The sequence below is a fragment of the Acartia tonsa genome, chromosome 12, assembly GCF_053477335.1.
Source record: "Acartia tonsa isolate MP-2025a chromosome 12, ASM5347733v1, whole genome shotgun sequence".
Taxonomy (NCBI): Eukaryota; Metazoa; Arthropoda; class Copepoda; order Calanoida; family Acartiidae; genus Acartia; species Acartia tonsa.
The window spans coordinates 26,953,002-26,974,447 of NC_137271.1; the positions used below are offsets into that span (position 1 = coordinate 26,953,002).

Here is a 21,446-nt window from a genome sequence, read left to right on the forward strand (position 1 = left end):
TGAAATACAAATTTGAAATAAAAAAAACTTAAAAATACATTTTTCCTTGAATTTAAGACATTTGAACTTTGAATCTAATCTATTTCATATGTTCATTTCATACTTGAAAAAAAAATATATAATTGTTGTAGAGTTAAAGTTTATTATTAATTTATAGTAATTTAAAAAAGAACAGTTAATGTATAATATTGAAGAATTTAAGGCTTTTTTATATTTAATGCCAATAAATCACTTAATATGAAATTTTCGTAGTAAAGAGTGGGGGGTTATTGGTCCTTATTGGAAAATTAAGGATTTTTCTAATTCGTTGCCAGGAGAATTTTATCTCAAAATTATTTTTGCATTTTGTAGTAAAATTGTGTCCATCCATCCATTTTACCGCGCGCGCACAGAGTATGAAATGCGCGAGCGAGGGGCTTTTTCCGTTTCCGTTCAAAAATATGGCATCCGAAAAGATTGGTTGCTGTTACAGCAAATTTTGTTTGCTTTAGGAGCTTCTAGTATGATGTAACTTCCGGCCATTTTAGACTAGAGAAACCATATAAAGATGAGCCAAATCACCGCGCACGCACACTTCACGCACGCACTTACTATACATGAAAGCAATTAAGATGAATCGTAATCTTTTATTTTCTCGCCATTAAATTTGACCTCTTTATAAAATTTATGGATATTTACATTTGTTTTTTTGCTGAAAATATAAGCCGAGGCCTTTTTAAGGCATTAGCTTGTTTTCCCCGTTTTCATAATTTAATGGGACCTTATTTTGATAGAAGCAGAAAATCATCTCTCCCCCTCCACCCCTTCCTTTTTTTAGGAGTGATATTGCATGTCAAAATCATGATATAATAAAATTAGTTTCCATAAAATTTTTGAAATTTTAACTTCTTAAAGTTACTGCCATCACATTCTGAATAATTATTAATGTGTAGAAACAAATTTGGTATTTATAAGGAATATTTAGCCTTAATTTAGCTGCTAAGCGGGTGCAACTTTTACTTTGATTAAAATAAAAAGAATTTATTGTACATTTTATAAAAAGAACACTCAATATCTTTTGTAAAGAAATTCATTTTAAGCTTTATAAATGTAAAATTTCAAATTGCAAGGAATAACATTAATTCTAAGTAGTCTAATTGATGAATAAAAAACATTTTGTAATAATAATAAAAGTTGCGTTCTCCCATAGAGGCTGCTTTGGGTTGGGCAAAAGTTAGCTCCTATAAACAGAGAAGGGGCGATATTGGAGGATGGGATGTTTACATAACAAAGAGAAGGAAGGTAGATATCAATTTGATTGCTGTGTTCCCTTTAAATTTCCCTTTCCCCCACTTAATTGTCCCAGGCTAGGCAAGCTGTGACGTCAGGAATATGATATAAGAAAATCATGGAAATTTTTAGATTAAAAATCTAGTAATTCCAAAGATTTTTTGTTAATATTATCAACAAATTCAGCAAAATTCGAAGGAATCTTCAACAGAGCTGATTCTATTGTCTTGAATTAAAAGAAAATTATCATTATTCCGTTATCCGTGGTACTACCAGGCCGTTTTTTGGGGGACGGATGGGAGGGAGTTTGAAAAAGGGACGTGGGATCATTTAAGCTGCTGCCTTGACTCTGTGTGTGCGTGTGTGTGTGGCTGTATAATTGATGTGCAGCTGCCGCCAGTGTCAAAATTTTGCTCGTACTGTCAGGTCCATCCGCCAGCCCCCTTTTTTATTCCCCTCTCTCTCCTTTCCTGCCCCCCGTACAATAATTTGCGTTTCTGCTGCTGTGAGTGAGCCTTCTTTGACAGTTCAGCCATTACATTCTTTGTGTTATAACTTTTTTGGAATGAATTTTTAGACAAACAAATCGTGATTTTTACCAGCGTAAACCAGTTTTTCGGTCTAGGAATTTCCATTTGCCGTTTTAGAGATTTTAAAGCTGGCCAAAAATATCCGTTATTGATTATTGTATACATCTAGCTGTATATAGAATCTTTTGGTATTGATTTTCGGTAGAAAGTTTCACAATTTTGTATTCTTCTACAACCAAAATTTCAGTGATTTTGAGGAATCATAAAGAAAATATTATTATTAGCGAAGCTTCTCTACAATATACCCTTTCTGTCCGTCCGTTAGCCTGTACAGCTATGGTTAAAATGTGATTTTCTCGGCTGCTAGTTTAGATAGACTGCTGATTTTTTTCATACTAGATAGTCCTTACCAATGAGCAATTAATACTTAACTTACTTGGTATGTTAGTCTGTCGGTCAGGCCACAATGACCATATATATATATATTTATGAAATTTTCGGGAATTTATTTTATCATAATTTTTTAAATAGTTTGATTCTCATTTTAATTATGGTATACCTACTGATTTGTTATAATAACTAAAAAAATTGAGCAAAAAGTGAAAATAAAATAGATTATAGATGGAAGAGAGTTAGAAATAAAAGAAGAATCCTAAGTGAAAGATTAAAGGAAAAAAATAAGTGAAAATAGAGGAGGTTTTTGACTACAGAGAAATTTAAATATGTATTAAAAGAAATATGAATAGACAAACTGTCAAAGTGAGTTATAGAGCAGAAGTTTAATGCTAATTAAAGAGAGGGAGTAATTGATGGATAAACGTCACAAAATCTGTTTTGTGTAGCAAGACCGATGGACAAAGTAAATGATATACTGGATGCACATTGTAAGGATACAGGGAATCTTCACTGAAAATTTCTTGAATAGCAGCTGAGAAATTCATTTTTCCAATCCCTCTTCTTACAGTCAGAAGTGCGGACAGATATTTCAAATCAATTATAAAGAACATTTGTTATATTTTATATTTTTATTTCCCCAAATCCAAATTACAAATTAGACCTGAATTTTCTATGTTGATTTATTGTTTAAAACGTATATATAAACATCAACATAGGCCTAACAAAGTTTCTTAAAACAGGCCTATTTGAAAACAAAGTCTCTCAACAAAAATTTGGCTAATTTCCAGATTTTGAAAGAACCCAAACAAAATTGTTGTGTACCTATATCGTAACCTTGTTTACATGTAACTACTCAGATCAAGGATAGGATAATGGATGATAAAGGAAGAGCTTGAGAAACCAAATATTACGTTTAGATACTCTCTAGAAATCTATTTGAGTTTAAAAATAGCAGAAAACCTGCTGAAGTCAAAATCAAAACTCTAAAATTGTAGATTTGTTGATAAGTTTCTGAAAGAGAAAATTTATGATATCTAGCTATCTATATATCTATTAGAAATGAATTATATATCAATTGTAGAAACAATTTATTACAATAGCAATTGACAGAATTGCATTGAAGAACATAAATTTATTATCTTACTCGATGATTAATTAATATTTTATAAGAAATACTTTATTATCTTATTGTAATATATCAAAGGAAAGATCAAAGATGTTACAACAAATGGCAAATTTTATTAACTAAGACCTAATAACCCCCCCCCCCACCCATAACATAAAACATTTTAGATTTTTATTTGGTTAGGTTAAGTAATAAAACTAAGCCCTAAGCCCAATTATTGATGCCTTTTTTTGGGTTTAGGTAGTTTAGAGTGGTGTTTTTGACCCAATTTTAGAAAATGGGAAATTACATTTGATCAAAAAGTGTTTAATTGAGAATTTCACGAAAGAAAGTGAATCAAGTATTACATAATCTTTTAAGCAGAATTTTCTGTCTTTTTCCTTTAGGCGTTTTTTGTTACCAAATGTATTTTCAGAAAATGATTTGTTGCAATTTTATTTAAGGCATATTTACCACTTAAATTAAAAGTAGAAAATTAACTGGGTACTCCTTTTATCATAACTTAATAACTTGAAAAGGAATAATATAAACTTTTTTAAAAACCTTCTAAGAATAAAGCTCAAGAGTTATGTTCGACCAGGGCAGACAAAGATTTATATGAAGGAAAACAAATTGGCAACCGTGACTATTAGCTTTCTCTTTCCTGAGACGACTGAAAGAGATTACGCAATCATTTCTTGATATTTTTTGTTCAGGGGTTTTTATACTTCCCTAAATTTTCAATACCTACCTACCCATTGTTTTAGATAATACTAATAAATATATTTATTTTCTATTATGTTTTTGTTTGTCCGTTAAGATCTTGTAACTACTGAACCGATTGAGTTTTCCACTTTAAAATATGTCCTGGGTTTGTTAAAAGGCTATTTTATTTTAAGATTAAAGTCTTTAAGATGGTTGTAAGACTGTTTTTTTTTGGCTTCTCCTTCCCCTCCCCCCTTTTTGAATACAGAGCCCCTAGATGCTAAGGGCGCTGGGCTGATTCTAGTATCATAAAATACTACTTTTGAAGAATAATATCTACCTACTCATATATCCATGATATATAAATATTAAGTATTTTCAACTTAAAATAATAATAAATCCTTATCTTTATTTAACTGAATCTTGCGAAATATGTTTTAAAACTTTGAATCATGAACAGTTACAGTGATTAAATATGAAATACATTTGTGTATTTAAAGGTTTCCTGGTAAAAATCACGATAAATCGTTATGTTTTAATAGTGATAATAGTTTTTAAATGTGTTTCATAATTAAAACTGTTAATAATTATGTTTTTTAATGTATTTTTGTTTGTATTTCAGGGTAGTAAATAGACTAGTTGTCTTCGCTGGTCTATATATGTCACCCATCTATCCTTCCTACATCAAGTACCTCAGGTATTTATAGATGTCTAGTAGATAGCTAGAACTTTAGAAGATAGATAGTCGGATAGATAGAATATAAATATGCTTTGATAATATTTAGATTTATGGCAGGTGTTCTATTAAAATGTTATGATTGTAATAGAAATTTAATTTAATCCACCCAAAAATAACGAATTTATAATGTTCTTTGTTCAAAAAAGTCTCACTAAACCTTACTAAAACAGGTTTTGACATAAAGGTTTCGTGAGGAGAGCTTTTCTACTCCAGTGAGAGTGAATAAAAGTGTTCAAAGGGGTTCAAACTAAAAGGGGCGTAAAAAGCATATGGAGTAAAAAGTTGGGAACGAAGTCTCTCAATAAAAGGGAGACTGAACAGTCGAGGTTTCGTGAGAATATATAAAATCAGCTGATTATAGTCATTCTAGAATTACTAGATTTTTCTACAGACATTCCTTCATTCTCTTTCTAATTTCCAAGCATTGAGCAATAGTACAAACGTTGCTGTATTTATTTAGAGCACATGTTAGTTATCAAAAAGAAGAGTTGAAGAAGAGAGCTGCTTAATTGTAGATAGAGTGAAAAATTTCTATCTATTTCTTAGGATAGAGTGTAATATTTCTATCTGTTATATTTAAGATAGAGTCAAATTTTCTATCTTATTTAAGATAGAGTGAAAATTTCTATCTATTATTCGATACCTATCAATGATAGTATAGCAATTTTTTTACTTGTAGTAATTAATATATTTGGTATTATATCTACATATTTTATACTTAGATAGGTATTAGATTTATTAAACTAAAAGAAAAGGTATTTTCGTAAGTATTTTTTTTATTTTCTAAAACTTTTATAATATATAAATATTTTTTCTTTTAATCTAAATCTAATTTCTCTTTATTATATGTAGATATAATTTAAGATAAGTATGTAACTATAGGTTTCTAATATTCCTATTTATTTCAGAACCTCCCTTTCCTTGTTCTAATGTTGACGCCCTTCCTTTTTACCATGTTCTAAACACGTTATCAGGTAAAAATCAACATAGTAGCTAGATAGATAAAAAAAATAGTTGATTAGATAGATTGCTAAATGGATAGATAGGTAGCTAAATAGATAGTTAGCTGGATAAATAGTTAACTGGAAAGATAGGTTGATAGAAAACTAGCTTGATGGAAAGGTAGCTAGAAATAAAAGTAGCTGGATATATAGCTAAATGTTTAGATAGCCAGCTGATGAGATAGCAGTTTGGATAGATAGTTAGCTTGATGGCAAATTGGAAAGGTATCCTGTCTGATAAGACATCTAGCTGGATAGATAAATAGCTGGACAAATAATGATGTTAGAGCTACCGATTAGATAGTTAGTTGGATAGATATAAATATATCTATCTAGCTTCGCTATTTTGCATGAATCATATTTATTTTACCAAAAAAATTAGGCTAGAATATGCATAAAATATAATAAAACAGCTGTGTAACATTTAATTTTTGTACTTTTGGTTGTTTAGACAGCATTTTATTCTATTTTACTGGTGTTGATTACGTCAATATGATGCCTTGCTTACAATTCATTCCACAACAGTTGCTAGCACTGCAATTTAAAACTCTGTTTTACAGGGGTAAATACTAACTTCAAATATATCCTTTTCTTATGTATAGCAAAAGTGGGATGGGGGTATACAAATGGATTTTCTCGCTCAAAAAAGTAAATATTTATCCCTGTTAGTTAAAACAAAATTTTGAATGCTGTATAAAGAATATTTTTATCCTCCATTATTGGCAATAATAAAATGAAGCCATGCAAAAAATGCAAGTTTGCAAGAGTTTGCAAATAAAATGGATTGACAGATTTTCTATATTTGGTCAAGAGTCATCTATGTTAGTCATTTTTAACCCAAAATTTTATGGTTTATTTTTTTTATTCATAAAATAAGTAATAGTAATACAACTATATGCATACAATACGTTCCAAATCCAACTATTAAACTCTGACCATGCGAGAATCAAAATTAATGATTATTTTTCTATTTTTAGGCCAGTGCTTGGCCTGAGAGGCCACTCAGGACCTCACAACTTTTTAATTGACCAGGCGGCTGTCACCTCTACTTTAGGTAACTTGGATAGATAGCCTATCAGGACAGAACAAGTTGAAAAATAGTTGCTTTAGACAGATAGAAAATAAAAGATGATGGTGGTACTTATTTTTTCCAGGGTGGCTTTGAAACCATTTAATAAACCGCTATAAGACACGTTTTAATCATATAATTGCACATTTTTATATCCGCGGAAAGCTGTTCATAATACAATGTGAAAAATAGCTTTTTTTACATTAAATATGTTCCTAAAATTTTTCGCTACGCACAAATGTATATGAGAATTTGAATTGGTTTTTGTTTTGTTTTATTTGCTTTAGAATTTAAGATAAAGAGAATACGCGGAATTCAGAACTAATTTTTTGCATTTTAATTAAAAGCTTTCAAGGACAGTGTGCTTTTAATGTACAGCAGAAATTTTTACTACTATTTAGCCTAATTTTTAGTTGTACAAAGTAACTGTGTTTTAACTTTTCTGCCAATATTTTTTACTTTATTAGCGGAAAGCATAATTTGGTGTAAAATAATGTATCGTCAATTGTCCTCTCCCTCTAGAATTCAAACTTTTCCATATAAAAAAACTGGGTAGTTTTTTTTGCTGTAATGTAAGATACATAGTTTAACGATGTTGTTAGTAATATAACGATGTGGTTAAGAACCATCTTTTTTTTTCCTATTTCTTACACACAGCTTTGCACTTCATAAAATCATTGGAAATGGGCGTGCGCGTGGAGTGTAAGGAGGTGTTACCACCATCCTTAAAAAAAGCATGTTTTAAAAATTTTCTTAATTTTTTCAAATATGCTTTACATTTGTTTTACATAATGCGATATTAATAATAATATGATCTTTTATTCTTTTACATTAAGATTATTTATGTATGGTTTCCTTTCTTGATAAATGCATATGCAGAGATTATTTGTTTACATTAAAGACATATAAGTTGTGGATTTTTATAAAATCCTTTAACACAATGGTGTCATTCTCCCTCATTCATTAAAAAAAAATATGATGACAAACTTTTAGATTGGTTTATACGACGTGGTTTGTTTTTGTGTACAAGTTTTTAGCTAGAATAATTGCTAAGTAATTGTGCGAAACCAGGAGGCGATTAGCATAAACTTTAAAGTGTAATTTTGTTTTTTAATGTGTGTGTGAGTGTATGCGTGAATATTTGTTTAGTGTATTTATTTCTGTATGTATCATATGATTGTTTGATTGATTATATAAAATCTATCGTTTTTGCTATCATCACCTTTGATATAAACAATTTTTAATTTTTATTACATAAATGAATACTGGCCCCCTAATATGTCTGAAACGATGTTAATGAATTCCACTGTCAGCGAACAGCTACTTTATATGTTTGTTGTTGTTTTTAGGTAGTATGGAGGTGCACCCCCTGTTGGGGCGGCTGGACAAACTTTTGGCTGATGAGGGGGAAGTGGTGGGGCGGGGCCCTGACGCCCCCCCTCACCAGGGTATCTCCCCCGGTCTTAGGGATGGTTCAGCACATGTGCTTCGCTGTCTCAAGGTGGGTTTTTTTATTGCGGATTTTTATTATGGAAACTACTCTTATAATTCTAAATGTTCGTCTTCTCTGTCCATATGACTAAAACGCGATTTTCTGTACTGCTAAAAATGATAATAGGGGTAAACTTTTTGTGAAGTTTTCTTGAGCCCTCGAGCATTTAATATTAATAAGTGTCGATTTTCTAAATACTGCATACCTACGTTTTATTTGAATATTTTATACACAATACACATATGCGCAATTTTGTAGTATAATTGAATATTAATTAAGCATACATTTAATTATCTACTGATTAAACATGTGTACTAGTGTAATTAACTGTCATGGTAATTATACAATATAGTATATACATCACAGTGACCTACTTTAGACATAGGTTTTTATTGATTTATCTACAAAAGCATTGTGTTTTACCGTAAACTTAGTTTTTGAATTTATAAACAAGGATGACAACATGATCTATAATACTTGATACTGGTTAAGGACATACCTACATTTTTGTTACAGAAATTATCATGATATCGATAGGACAATTCTAACATGTCTACAAGAGCAATTCGTTATAAATTTCTATCAATTAAATTTTTCTAGGTTTGGTTTGAGTTGCCGACCGACGTATTCCACGCGGCCACCGCTAACATCGACTCCTTCCTGGCCAAGATGAAGGCGCAGCCCAAGCATCTCTCATGTATTGCTGTGGCTGCCTTTCATCTTGCTTGCACGCAATATAAACAGGTAACACACGCGGACAGACGGACAGAAGGACGTAACATAAATGTTGAGAAGCGAAGCCTTAAAAAATTAAATTCTTAATCTTACATTTAAAGGGGGGAGGCGGATGTGCCACTTTTTGAAACCAAAACTAAAAGTCAAAGGAACTCAACTAAAAAAAGAGTTACAGGTCTGAGATTTTGCATGGCAGTTGCTTAATAGGGGTACAATATGAAACTGTAAAGAAACGGCGGCGCAACCGCCGAAAACCGCCGAGAAAAGGCAAAAAAAAATTCGGCGGGAAACGCCGGTTTTCGGCGGTTGCGCCGCCGTTTCTTCACAGTTCCATATTGTACCCCTATAAAGCAACTGCCATGCAAAATCTCAGACCTGTAACTCTTTTTTTAAATGAGTTCCTTTGTTGACTTTTGGTTTTGGTTTCAAAAAGTGGCACATCCGCCTCCCCCCTTTGGTCTAAAAGGAAAAAAGTGTTAAATGCAAGGTTATTTCTGCTGCAAGCGTTTTTTTGTAGTCGAGTAAGATAAGAGTTTTTTTATTGTAGTACCACAAACGGATAAAAACATAAACATATAAATGTGTAACACATGTCATATTTGCAGGAGTTTGGGTGCAGTGTGCCAGATCCCCAGACCCTTGTCTACATCTCTCAGTCTCGCTGCTCCGCTTCAGATCTCGTCAGAATGGAGGCTATTCTGGCAAACAAACTTTCAGATCAGGTATGCTTCTTTTGAAAACTATATGGTAGGTATAAAATGATGCTTTTATCAACGCCTTATTTTCTGTTTTCAAAAGATTTTACCCTTTCCAAAAAAATTGCCTACAGCAAATTAATTTGAATCTAAATTCTTGTAAACAAAGAAGGAAAAACCACAACCCTAACTAGAAATCCCAAATCACTACACAATTTCTTCTATAAAAAGTAATTCTCAAAAATATGCGTTATTATTTTTGGCTACATGCGAAACGATTGTTATGAATTGTTTCTTTCTAAAGACATATCTGTGATTTTATATTGAGGTATTTCTAAAATAAGCGCATTTTTTGAGGTGATCCATGAATACCAAGTAAATTAGAGATGTTCACTATATGTTTACTTTGATGCTTTGCCTTTTATCCACTTAGTGACTTTTCATTTTACAATATAATCACTTCTTTTTGGACAAAAATAATTATCTTTGTAATTTTTACCTCACAGACATCGCTGATTTTAGACATAATTGTTCTTGATTTTTTTGCTTTAAGGGCTTTGAATAGATTTTAAAAATGCACTTCATTAAGGCATTTAATCTTTAAGCGTAAAATGATATTCTAATTATACTAGCAAAGACTCACACACATATTAATACACACACACACACGAACACACACATAATAACGCACACACACATTTAATACATTGAAAATCAACTTTTTATGCATAATCACATGAAATAGCATGTGAAATTAATCTTTCATGTTCAGAATTGTTAATTTACATTTTTATAATCCTTGAAAAAAATTACAGGGTGTTTTCAATTGAAGATTTAAATGACAAGGATGGGACAATGGAAGTCTAATGTATATTATTCTGCCATTGACAGTAAGCAAATTATAGGTGGGAAGGGATATACATTAATATTCAATACCTAGGAACTTTAGGGTTTATTTGACCGGGTTTATATGACCGTCTTCATTGGATTGTAAATTTCTATTAAAAGGCCCTTAATTCTAGGTAACTTACACTGATAATTTTTTCAGAGTATTCCTCCCCTGCCTGTGACATGTTTGTCGTTTATCCGTGCCATGTGGGAGATCTCCCGGGCGGCCAGCACTCAGCTCAGCATACCCCACGCTTTACCAAATCTACCTCAACATCTCCTTCACCAACTAGAAATACTGGTAAGTAAACTTTTTGCCCCTAACTTTTTATCTATATACCTATAAAGGTATAATTTAAAGCTTGGGCTACGTGGATATTCTGATGGTTTAAAAGAAAACCGATAGATTTGACCGTTTCCAATAATATCAAAAATATTTTGAATGCTTTCTCTGCAGCTTTGGACCTTTAAAGAAGTAATCTTAGTCATTCTCCATCGTATTTTAAAAAAATGATAGGTACCCATGAGAGTATCAGAAGAAAAGTCTAGCCGTTCTTTTATGATTAAATTGTCCCAATTTTTAAAGGTTTTAATAACAACGTCTGATTGGCCAATTTTGTTTAGGTATGTGATAGCACTACAATGCGGATCCGGCCCTGTGAGCTGGCATTGGCGCTTCTTGCTGTGGAATTCCAAAGAATTTCAGGTCTGTAAGCTTTACAATTTGATTGAAAAATCTGTAAAAAAAAATAGTGTGTACTTTAATTTATTAGAAAGTTGTAAGTACTTTCTTAACATTCTTAGAATCATTAAAATAATTTGCTGACTCAAATGAGATGTACAATCTTAGTAGCTGCGCTGATTTTTTACAATGAATTTTCTAATAGGGCAATAGACTAGGTATTAAAAACTATACTATTTTAATCGCTTAAAATTGTTCGGAAGAATTGTTTATTGCTCAGAACCTGCTTTTTTTTGTACCTACCAAATACTTATTGTCTTTAAAATAATTTATTTATTTTTTGTTAGGTTGTGAGAAGTCGGCAGTGTCCGCAGCCCTGATGGGGTTCATCACAGAACTGCAGAAGTATTGTGCCATCCAGAGCAATGACTTTCTCAGAACTCACACCATGGTTCTCACCATCTTAGATAGGTAAGGTTAATAAGCCCTGCAGGGGTAATATTATTAGGGACAGGAACTTCAAAGGACTTTCTGTGAATATAGTTAGTTAGTAGAACTTCTGCTTGGGATACTCTGCTAAGGAATAAAAAAATTTTGGAGGAAAAATATGAAAATGTTTATTTATATTTATTCACATTTTCTCCCCTCTCACATATTTTTCTAGTTTTTTCGCATAGAAATAATGTTTTCAGTACTCTTTTTTTTTAACCTCCCCCCCCCCCCCCCCCCTATCCAACAATTTTTACCCCCCCCCCCCCCTCCCCTTAGCAGAGTATCCCATGCAGAAGTTCTACTAACTAACTATATTCACAGAAAGTCCTGTCCCTAATAATATTCCTTGAGAAGAAAAATCTAGGGGGTTGAGAGGGAAAAGAAATATTTTTAAGCAGAGAGAAAAAAAATAATATTGTGCAGAATATACACTTCCTAGAACTTTAACCCAATGCAATGCGAACACAATACACATGCTATATCATAATTAATGTTTGTACGCATCAAGATTTAAGTTTTGATTAATTTGCAGGTATAATGGAGACAGTGGAGTGCCCCACCGCCAGCGGCTAGTCTGGAAGCTGTCCAACAGGACATTGAAACATCTAAGGCCCACAGACAAACTCAGGGCAACCCTCCCCAGAATCTCGGAAGAGTCCGCTGACAGGTATAGATACCTTTTTTTCTTGATTTCGCCAAAATAAAAAATTGCTACCTATTTTTTTGGAAATAAAAAAAATCACTAAACCAATCAAATAATATCGAGGTTTCGTGTTTTCTTAATTTTATTATTTATTCAATTAAGTCTTTGCCTATTCCTTAATATTAAAGCTAATAAAATATTATGCAAGGCCCACCAAGAAAAACCGCCAAAATACCCGCCATAACCCGCCTCCTTCCACCAACCCCACCGCCTCCTACCCCTCCTCCAATTCAAATCAAAATGGCCGCCAATCAAATTATACTCCTTCCACAGATCACCGCCAATCCATTTATACTACTTCAACAACGAGCCGCCAGTCCATAAATGTTTCCGCCTATCACCGCCAATCTTCCAATTCCCGCCAACCTCCTCCCAATTCCCGCCAACCTCCTCCCAATTCCCGCCAACCTCCTCCCAATTCCTATGGCGGTAGGAATAGGTACTAAAATTATAATAATTTTTATTTAAGCTTGCTTTGATTCGCTTTACTATTTATTCTCACAAAAAAATAACTTCTAAAATATTTCGTTTCTTCAAAATTTCTTCTTTTCAGAATATGCAGTTTATAATTACCACCCAACTTAAAATAGCTTAAAACCACACTAAATTCATGAGAAAGCTTATTTGAAAGGCTACCTAAATCAATTCGTTTTGATCTTTTTGATAGAGAAAACTGAATAACAAATGAACTGAATGATTTTTTTATTTCAGGAACTGCCAGGTACGATTGCGTAGTAGTAGTGAGTGCAGCCTAGAGAGCCTGTCAGATTCAGATTCATCCAGAGGTGGACCCAGGAACAAGGGGAACAACTCAGATACAGAGTCAGACATAGAGATGGAGGTCAGTCATAGTTTTTTCCCCTAGTATGGCTTCGAAACAGATTAATATCCTCTGGATTAGAATTGGTTCTCAGCCATACTGAAAATTCATGTATAGTATCGTATTACAGACAATTTTCCGCAGATATTAAAATGAAAAAATTAAAGATTTAAACCAGTTTATTAGACCTTTGGGGTCGAAGGCCCGGGCTAAGACACATGCCGCAAAGATTAATTGACTACCTGCAATTATACTTTTTATTGAAGAAATATTATATAATCTAATTAGTTGTATTACAGTTAAATCTTTTTGATCCAAATTACTTCATCCCTTTATTCTAATTATCATTAAAATTCTTTACCAGCAATCAATTCTACAGTGCATATAAATTTCTTCCCCTCTCATAGTATTAATAATTTTTTTTTATTTCAGGAGCCTCGCACATGGGCTAAGATTGTGGCGTCTAACTAAAGAGAAATCCTTCCCTTTCATTCCTCACACCTATCATCCATTCCATTAGACATCAAGAAGATCAGAGCGGGGTAGTATGTACTCCCCCCTCTAAACAAAAACAAACCAACATCCTTAACATTTAAAAAAAACTTCCATCTTAAAAAAGTTAAACCCCCCGAAGGAAGGAGAAACCGAAGAAGATAATTGTCGACAATTTTAGACCAACTAATTTTTGCTGAATGCTGAACACATATTTACATTACCTACACTTAACATTAACTCTGTATTACACACTCACATACATTATACATTCTTTAAACTAAGTCCCATATCCCCCCCATTTTTTCTTAAATTGCGATTATTTTGCGCATTTTTACAAAACATTTTTGCATATTTGTCAGAGCGTTCCTAAGGTTGCTTAGGATACCTTTGAGATGCAAAAATAAGTAATATTTGTAGATTATCAATTAGCATACCTATTCTATTTTAAATTTCCCCAAACTCCCGCAATTCAGTAACTTTAGTGACATGATATAAAAACGAAGAAGGTCCTTGGACCTGTCTATTGAACTTTTTCCCTCCCATATAGTTTTTATACTGAATATTTTTGGTGTTTTTATATTGACGCCTGATATCTTAGTGTCTTTGCTTAACTTTTTTAAAGTAGGATTTCTCAATTTTTCTTTTGCTAATTTTAATTTTTCAAAAATAATAAAACCAAAAAAATCCTTAAAATATAATAAGCTAGCGATCATAATGTGAAAAAATATTAAAAGCTATGAAAAAAATCAAAGAAAAAGCATTAAAACGACAAAACACGAAAAAAAAAAGTTGATTTTTAATAGAAATATGTTGTTGTCCTTAATTCTTTTAACCCCTAATAATCCAGGGGTGTGGGGGGAGGGTGTTGTAAAATCCACCCTCCTTTCTCCCCCTGGATGGTTGGGCATAGATTGTAAGTAAATTATGAAGGGAATTATGCCATCAAAGCTCATTGTTAAATCTATTTAAATTAATTTATTGATATATTTCAAAATTTTACTGCAAGCTTTGAGCTCTGATGTCTAAACTTGTGTAACCTTTACTGCCAAGCAGAGAAGCCTTATTAAGAAAAATATTCCTTTCCTTAACACATTTTTTTCTGGCTTTAACTCTGTTTTGCAGTTTAGACTTCGCAGGAATAATTCACTTCACCGTTATTTGCTTCACTCCCATACTAGTTGAATTCAACACAATAATATAATAATAATATAAATATATACTACACAAGTCCTTAAAGTAAAATAATTTTCCTTTAAAAAAAACTACATTGCTATATTTAACAATTTGGGCAATGTGTCAATACTATGCGCACTATCTTATTTACATAACAATTTTCTGACTTTGGGTTTAACTTGTTGTATGTTTAAAAGCCGCCAAATTTACTAAAATCCTCTGAGATATTGCTTAATTTTTCAAGCCAAAGAAAAACCCCAGCTCCCATCTGAGTCACACACACACAAAAATACATTCATTCTTACTCATAACAGTGTCTTATAGCATCACTGTGCTTTAATATTCAAAATCAAAATATTCTATCAGAGAATTTGGTAACCATGGTTTGGTAGTTTTGTTTTATCATTTGATAGATACAACAACTTAAAACAAAGCCAGCTTTTCTCATAAGAAAGTGTGCTTCTAAATGTGATCAATGAAAAAAGTACAAGCTAAAAAAGTTTTTATTAAAATCCTTTCGTCCAATTTCCTTTGATTCACAAATCCTTTGTTTTACTGGGGTGTTAAGAAACCGTATTCTCAACATGTGGCAACCAGTTTGAGCCCCTTTTGTTTGCCTTACAGCAATTACTTTTAAGCTCATATTTCTATAGTATATGTCTTAGGAATAATTGTATTTCTTGTATTTGAACATTTTTCTTTTTCTTAAGGGATCATTTAAAACTGTTTTGACCTTTCTAAAAAGAGTTTACAAAAGAATGTCTTGAATTCAAAAAAAAACAGCTAGGATCTCAAGAATGGTTTATTTAAAAGTTGATGTGTGATTGATTTTGAATGATCTTAAAGGTCTAAAAAAGTTAACTATCCCTTATTAAAAAGATTTCATTTCTAAACTTTTAGTAATGAAAATAAATGTTCACCCCAATTCCATTCATTCTGTCCTGTATTAAAAACTTATTTGCATAGGCTGTTTTAAATAAAAAAATAATTACAATATTATTCGGTATGAGTGAGTAATTTCATAGTGAGCTGAAGCAAATGTTTAAACAGTTTTTTAGATGTGAGATTGAGTATATATATCTAATACATATATTAATATTATATATTATATTTGAATGATATGAAAGCCTTACATTATCTAGTTCCTATGATTACAATTTTTTTTTATTTCAATTTTGTTTTGGTTAATAATTTTGCTACTGCTGATTTGAGGCGATAGTACAGAATGATGATCCATATTGAAAGAAGGATGTACAACAAAATGTACTGTAAGTACGCGTCACGTCGTACGAGTACAAACTAATTTGTTGTTATGGCCTCTTTTTGGGGAATTCATGGAACTCGGCTTGAATGTTAAGCAATGGCTTTTTATGAAAATTTAAATTCCCAATAGTTGTATACAGCAAAGGGCTATAATCATGCATTTCAAACAAATGAGAGTCCTTTTGAGTTTTGGGACCTACTCATGGATTGACCCTTTTTCGTTGCTTTGGAAGATTTGTAGCCCCGCTACCAAGGGGGGGTTTTTATACAACGTGGCTCTGGTCGGAACATTTGTTTGGAAGGTGTAAAATCTATGGAGGAACATTACAGTGTTTCATTAACATTTTTCACCGGAAAATGTCAAAAATGGGAAGACCAGCCCCTAGGTGGCTGCATTTTGGAAGATGCAATAATTTAATAGCCCTTTCAGCTTTTTTTTAAACATAGGAATTTTTATGTAAGGATTTTCTAGTTTATGCTAGTAAATGAATGTTTTTCTATTTCTTAAAAAAAATTCTTGTTATTTGTTCAGAAGCAGATAGCTATCTTTTCTTTTTCCGACCAGAATTACTTGAAAATTTATTATTGCTGTATGAATGTTTAAATTGTATATAGTATAACTACACATTATAGAATTATGTTTCAAATATTATCAAAAAACTTATTGTCAACCACATAAATGAATAAAATATACATGTATAATAATATTAATAATCAGAAAATTTGTAATATTTCAACTCTAATCCATGATTTATAATTACACCGGTTTTATTTTAAAAATTGAAAGAAAATAAGAATTTTTCATATTCTTATTTTTTGATATTTATTAAATCAAACACTAGTTTTATCAATTGCAATGATGTTCTGCTTTTTTATGAAAATAAAATTCGCCAGCATTGTACTATGTACTAGCAGTAATTTATTCACAAAAAGTGGACTTTTAAAAAACTGCTACCAATTATTCATTCAGAATAAAATGCCAAATTTCTTTTATTTTTTTTTCATTCTGATTTATTCTTAATTGTGTCACATGTATATTATTAATACAAATGATCCAGTAAATTATGTTAATTTTTTTTGTAATGTGCGGCATTAAAGTATATTTTATGTATATACTTGACGCCCCCCTACACAGTTATTTTATTTTATCATATACAATATAAATTATAAAAAAAATGTCCTAACATCTTCATGTACTTGTCTCCAAAAAAATAAGTGGTTCATTACCATCAATTTTAGTTTTTCATTTTATTATTTTCTTTTATTCATTAAAACCAAATATGTAATGAAGAATATTTAAATTGGAGGTTAATGATTTATGTTGTATGTTTATTTTTTTAAATTCTTGTCAGATAATGATAATATTAACCATCTTAAACACAGGGCATATTAGGTAAATTTTTATTATAAATGAACAGCTAAATTTATCACAATATGCCCATGTTTTATTAATAATGAACTGAAAAAAGCTACTTTTGTAGTTTGTAAAGTTACATTTTTATAACCCCATGTACTTGCAGTCAATTTGAATAAAAGGGTACAATCTTGTACCTTTGGCTGTTGTCATCCAAAGGCTTTGTCTTGCTCAAACAGGAAAAAAGGCTGAAACATCATTAAAAAAAAATAGCCTAAATCCTATTGGCATCACAAAGCCTTATCAATTCTAGTTAAAAATCTTTCCTGACCTTAAACTCCAACCCATTAAAGAGTTTCTGAAACGGAGAGATTTAATTATCGGCTGGGAAATTGAGTTTTCTTGGTTTCAAAGTCTTTCATGCAAGATAAAGCTTTTAGTCCACCATGCCTAGATTATCTTACGCTTCATGGTCAATCTGTGGGAGTAATGGGACACTCATGACTAGGTTTTTAGTAAAAAAAATATGGGGCGTTTGAGAATCACGGCATAGAGAGGACAATAAGGCTTTTGAAATGTAACAGTTAAAAAAAAAGTATTTGCAATGTTAGAAATTAAGGAATTATATTTTGATTGTTCCCAACATGGTGAAAATTTGACAATTACACCGAGTCAAATGAGAGAATTATTCAAACACTAAAAAAATGGCACAACTTTGCTTTTAACATGCTAAACATTATTTATTGTGTTATTTTCCAAAAGTGTTTGGATATCTCTTGTCAATCTGACTTTATTATTATATTTATTTTTAAAAATCTTGTTTAGATAAAGCAAAATTTTGTGTATATTTTTGTTGTTTTTCCAAAATATTATTGACAGTTTAATACATTTTTGAACCACCATATGTCATTTTCCCTTTTTATTAATAACTAAAGCGGTAACTTGAAATAATTTTTCTCTAATTGAAACTTTATTTTTTTTCGCACTCACCCAACTTTATGTTTAATTATGTTTTGTATTTCTTATGTCCTATTATTATTATTAATCTAATTCTATATTTTTGACCAGTATAAAATAGTTTGGACATGTGATTCGTACTTTTTTGTGCAACTCCTCTTTAACTAAATTCTTAGCAGCAATTTAAATGAAACAATATAAAGAAATAAATTCAGAAATAAAATTAAAACATCCAAATCGGTCAGTTTTTTCTTACTAGGTTAGATAGAAACAAGGATGACAACATCCACAAGTAGCAAAGCCGAAAATTTACGGATGAGCATTTTAAGGAAAAAATGAACTTAGAGCTGTGTCTTAAAAAAAAACATCAAACTAAAATAAATCACGAAACCTTTTAAACTTTATAACGAGAAAATCTAGGAATCGATTTAGCACCTCAACCGATAAGCAAATGGAAATCATGGAAATATGTAAAATAATGTTAACTTATTTAATCCCCAAAAATCCGACCGTGTGTCTTGATTAAGAGTCGAGAAAACTATGAAAACTTAAAAATCTAGGAATCGAACTAGCACCCCAACCAATGAGCAAATCTCAATAAAACTTGAGAGAAGCATGCAGTAGTCATTAGGTATGTCTATTTAGTGGCATAGCTTACGAATTTCTAATTTGACCTCTATAGACACGCATACCGATGTCTAGCGGCTGTTCACCGCTACTTAAGAGGATTCAAATGTCTTAGGTCAAAAAATAAGTAAAATGAAAACAAAATCCGTTTAGTTCATAATAGTAACTTATTTATTAAATTTTTTTACAAGCATACAAGTAGTTAGATAAGATATTCTTTTGTTTTGTCTACGACGTATTTACATATAAGCAGAAGTATCTTGTGTGGTTGGGGGCGCAGGTTGAATTTGTCGACTACGCTTGGTAGGTAGGCAGCTTATTGATCGAATTTTCCTGTAAAAAATTCATATTTCAATTACTGAGTCTGAACTGTATTTAAGACATGTAATTATTATTTTCAGCTTCTATAAAAGATAGAACACTGTCAGTAGTCAGTCTATAATGTTTTTTTTTCAGTATGGCTTCGAAACAGATAATATCCGCAGGATCATATCCGGTTCTCAGCCATACTGAAAAGTCAAGTATAGCATCATATCACAGACACTTCTAATAAAATAAAATAAAAGTAATACCAATTTTGTAACTCGGGGCTAACAAAACCGCTCTTAATCTAGTATTTTTTTTTCATTTGAATAACCGCGGAAAACTGTCTATGATACCATGCGATAAGTTACTATTCTCATATATTATTAATGAATGTTCTTGGTTTTTCTTCACCTTTGAATTAATTCAGATCCAGCTAGTAGGACAACAGGACTTAGTAAACAATGGGCCAAATCATACAGAAATCCAAGTAATAGCGCCTTTTCTCCTTAATAAAAATATAGAGTGACAGGATGTCCGTTTGTCTGTACAAAAAGTATGAATCTTTTCCTTTATAGCAACTTTAAAAACAAAAAGATTTTTGTATTATATAACAAGGATGACAACATCCATAAGTAGCAAAGCACAAAATCTATTATGAAATAGACAAACGGACAAAGTGAGTTAAAGAGTAGATTATCTGTTATCATAACAAAGAAAAGAGAGAGAATATACAAAAAAAACTTAAAATTACGAAACCTTAGAAAAATAAGGTTATGTCTTTGAAAGTTGTAAAAAGAAAAGCAGCTGGAAAGCTGCTCTAAAGCCGTCAGACTACCACAGATTTATTATGCCTAATTAAAAGCTGCTTAAAATCAGTCCGACCGCTACGAATGTTTTATACTTAATAACTTATTTATGCTTCATATTGATGGGAATAGTGACAAGAAGTTTCAGCCTTATATCTTTTACAGGAGCCAAGAAAATCATGTTTCCTAATTTTTGTCTCTATCAGGCGGGCGGACGGACGGACATTTCGAATTATAGAGTAGCATCGCTACTAAAAAGGAAGATAACAATGATAGATAATCTAAAACTTAACTTTCCCCCAATATTTACATTCTTGAGTTCAAACTAAATATAATTATTAGGGAAAAGATTAAAATGTCGTCTGATGTCGAATACCTTTACTTCTTGAAACAAATGAAAAAAAGTTACCTAGATCCAAAGTATCAGAAATGGAAAAGGCAATGTGAAAAATTGATAGTAATATACAAACAATGATATGAAGTAGACCTAAACAATATCATATTTTAGACACCTAGAAAAAGCAAAAATTACATAAAGTAGTAAGAGTTTTTGTCTGAAAGTTAAGATTTCTATAACTACTAAACCGATAAGGTTCTCCATTTAAGGCTTTAATTTGTTTTAGGCTATTTTCCTATTCATACCCTTCGAATATGTTAGATGCTAAAGGCGCAGTCACTAGTAATATATAAAGTATATATAACAGGTTTAATATTCAAAAAATTATTTTAATTTTTAAGAATATGTTTCAACAATTAAGAAAATTATGTTAGTTATAACTAAGATTTTATGATATGTTAGATCTAAAAATAAATATGACACAAAAATGCTCTTTAACTTATTAGATTTTTGTTAAAATAAATTAACCCTTAACGGTCGGGGGGGGGGGGGGTGTTGAACGCCCCTCCGTCCAGTTTTTTCTATCTCATTTTCTGTATGTGAAAGATAAAGAGCCCAAACTGCGTGACTTTTTAAGTATGGGTATGACACATAACTGAGAGTTGGAACCAGCCAGCAAACCTGGCAGGGTCATCCAGGTAAAGAGCAAAAATATTTTTTTAACTTAAACAAAGCATTTTATCTTACCAAAACACTAAAAGATCCTCTAGTAGTACATCCTCATATGAAATACAGGTGTTCAAGTCA

The 21,446-nt window shown here is 31.5% G+C and overlaps 2 protein-coding genes and 1 long non-coding RNA gene across 6 annotated transcripts in view; 2 read left to right on the top strand and 1 right to left on the bottom strand.

The window, feature by feature from the left end:
- CycG (cyclin G) overlaps positions 1-14,604 on the top strand; it is an 81,931-nt gene extending 67,327 nt beyond the window's left edge. For 3 of the 4 annotated variants that reach the window (XM_080180380.1, XM_080180379.1, XM_080180378.1), the window contains exons 2-13: positions 4,628-4,702; positions 5,653-5,718; positions 6,723-6,799; positions 8,164-8,315; positions 8,907-9,050; positions 9,647-9,763; positions 10,785-10,925; positions 11,249-11,330; positions 11,654-11,777; positions 12,331-12,465; positions 13,213-13,342; positions 13,754-14,604. In XM_080180380.1, the coding sequence (XP_080036506.1) occupies positions 8,169-8,315; positions 8,907-9,050; positions 9,647-9,763; positions 10,785-10,925; positions 11,249-11,330; positions 11,654-11,777; positions 12,331-12,465; positions 13,213-13,342; positions 13,754-13,792 (1,059 nt within the window). In that variant the 5' untranslated portion in view covers positions 4,628-4,702; positions 5,653-5,718; positions 6,723-6,799; positions 8,164-8,168 and the 3' untranslated portion in view covers positions 13,793-14,604. The remainder of the gene's footprint in view (positions 1-4,627; positions 4,703-5,652; positions 5,719-6,722; positions 6,800-8,163; positions 8,316-8,906; positions 9,051-9,646; positions 9,764-10,784; positions 10,926-11,248; positions 11,331-11,653; positions 11,778-12,330; positions 12,466-13,212; positions 13,343-13,753) is intronic. The other variant, XR_013884973.1, reaches the window with a different exon arrangement.
- Positions 14,605-16,047: 1,443 nt separating this feature from the next.
- LOC145334776 (uncharacterized) lies at positions 16,048-17,630 on the top strand. The gene is made up of 2 exons (XR_013884974.1): positions 16,048-16,977; positions 17,311-17,630. It is a non-coding gene; the product is annotated as an uncharacterized LOC145334776 (long non-coding RNA).
- A 1,735-nt stretch (positions 17,631-19,365) lies between these two features.
- LOC145334777 (uncharacterized) overlaps positions 19,366-21,446 on the bottom strand; it is a 41,240-nt gene continuing 39,159 nt past the window's right edge. Inside the window, exons 8-10 of the mRNA XM_080180382.1 lie at positions 20,712-20,789; positions 19,908-20,001; positions 19,366-19,523 (exon numbers count right to left, since the gene is read on the bottom strand). Coding sequence (XP_080036508.1) covers positions 19,430-19,523; positions 19,908-20,001; positions 20,712-20,789 — 266 coding nt within the window. The 3' untranslated portion in view covers positions 19,366-19,429. The remainder of the gene's footprint in view (positions 19,524-19,907; positions 20,002-20,711; positions 20,790-21,446) is intronic.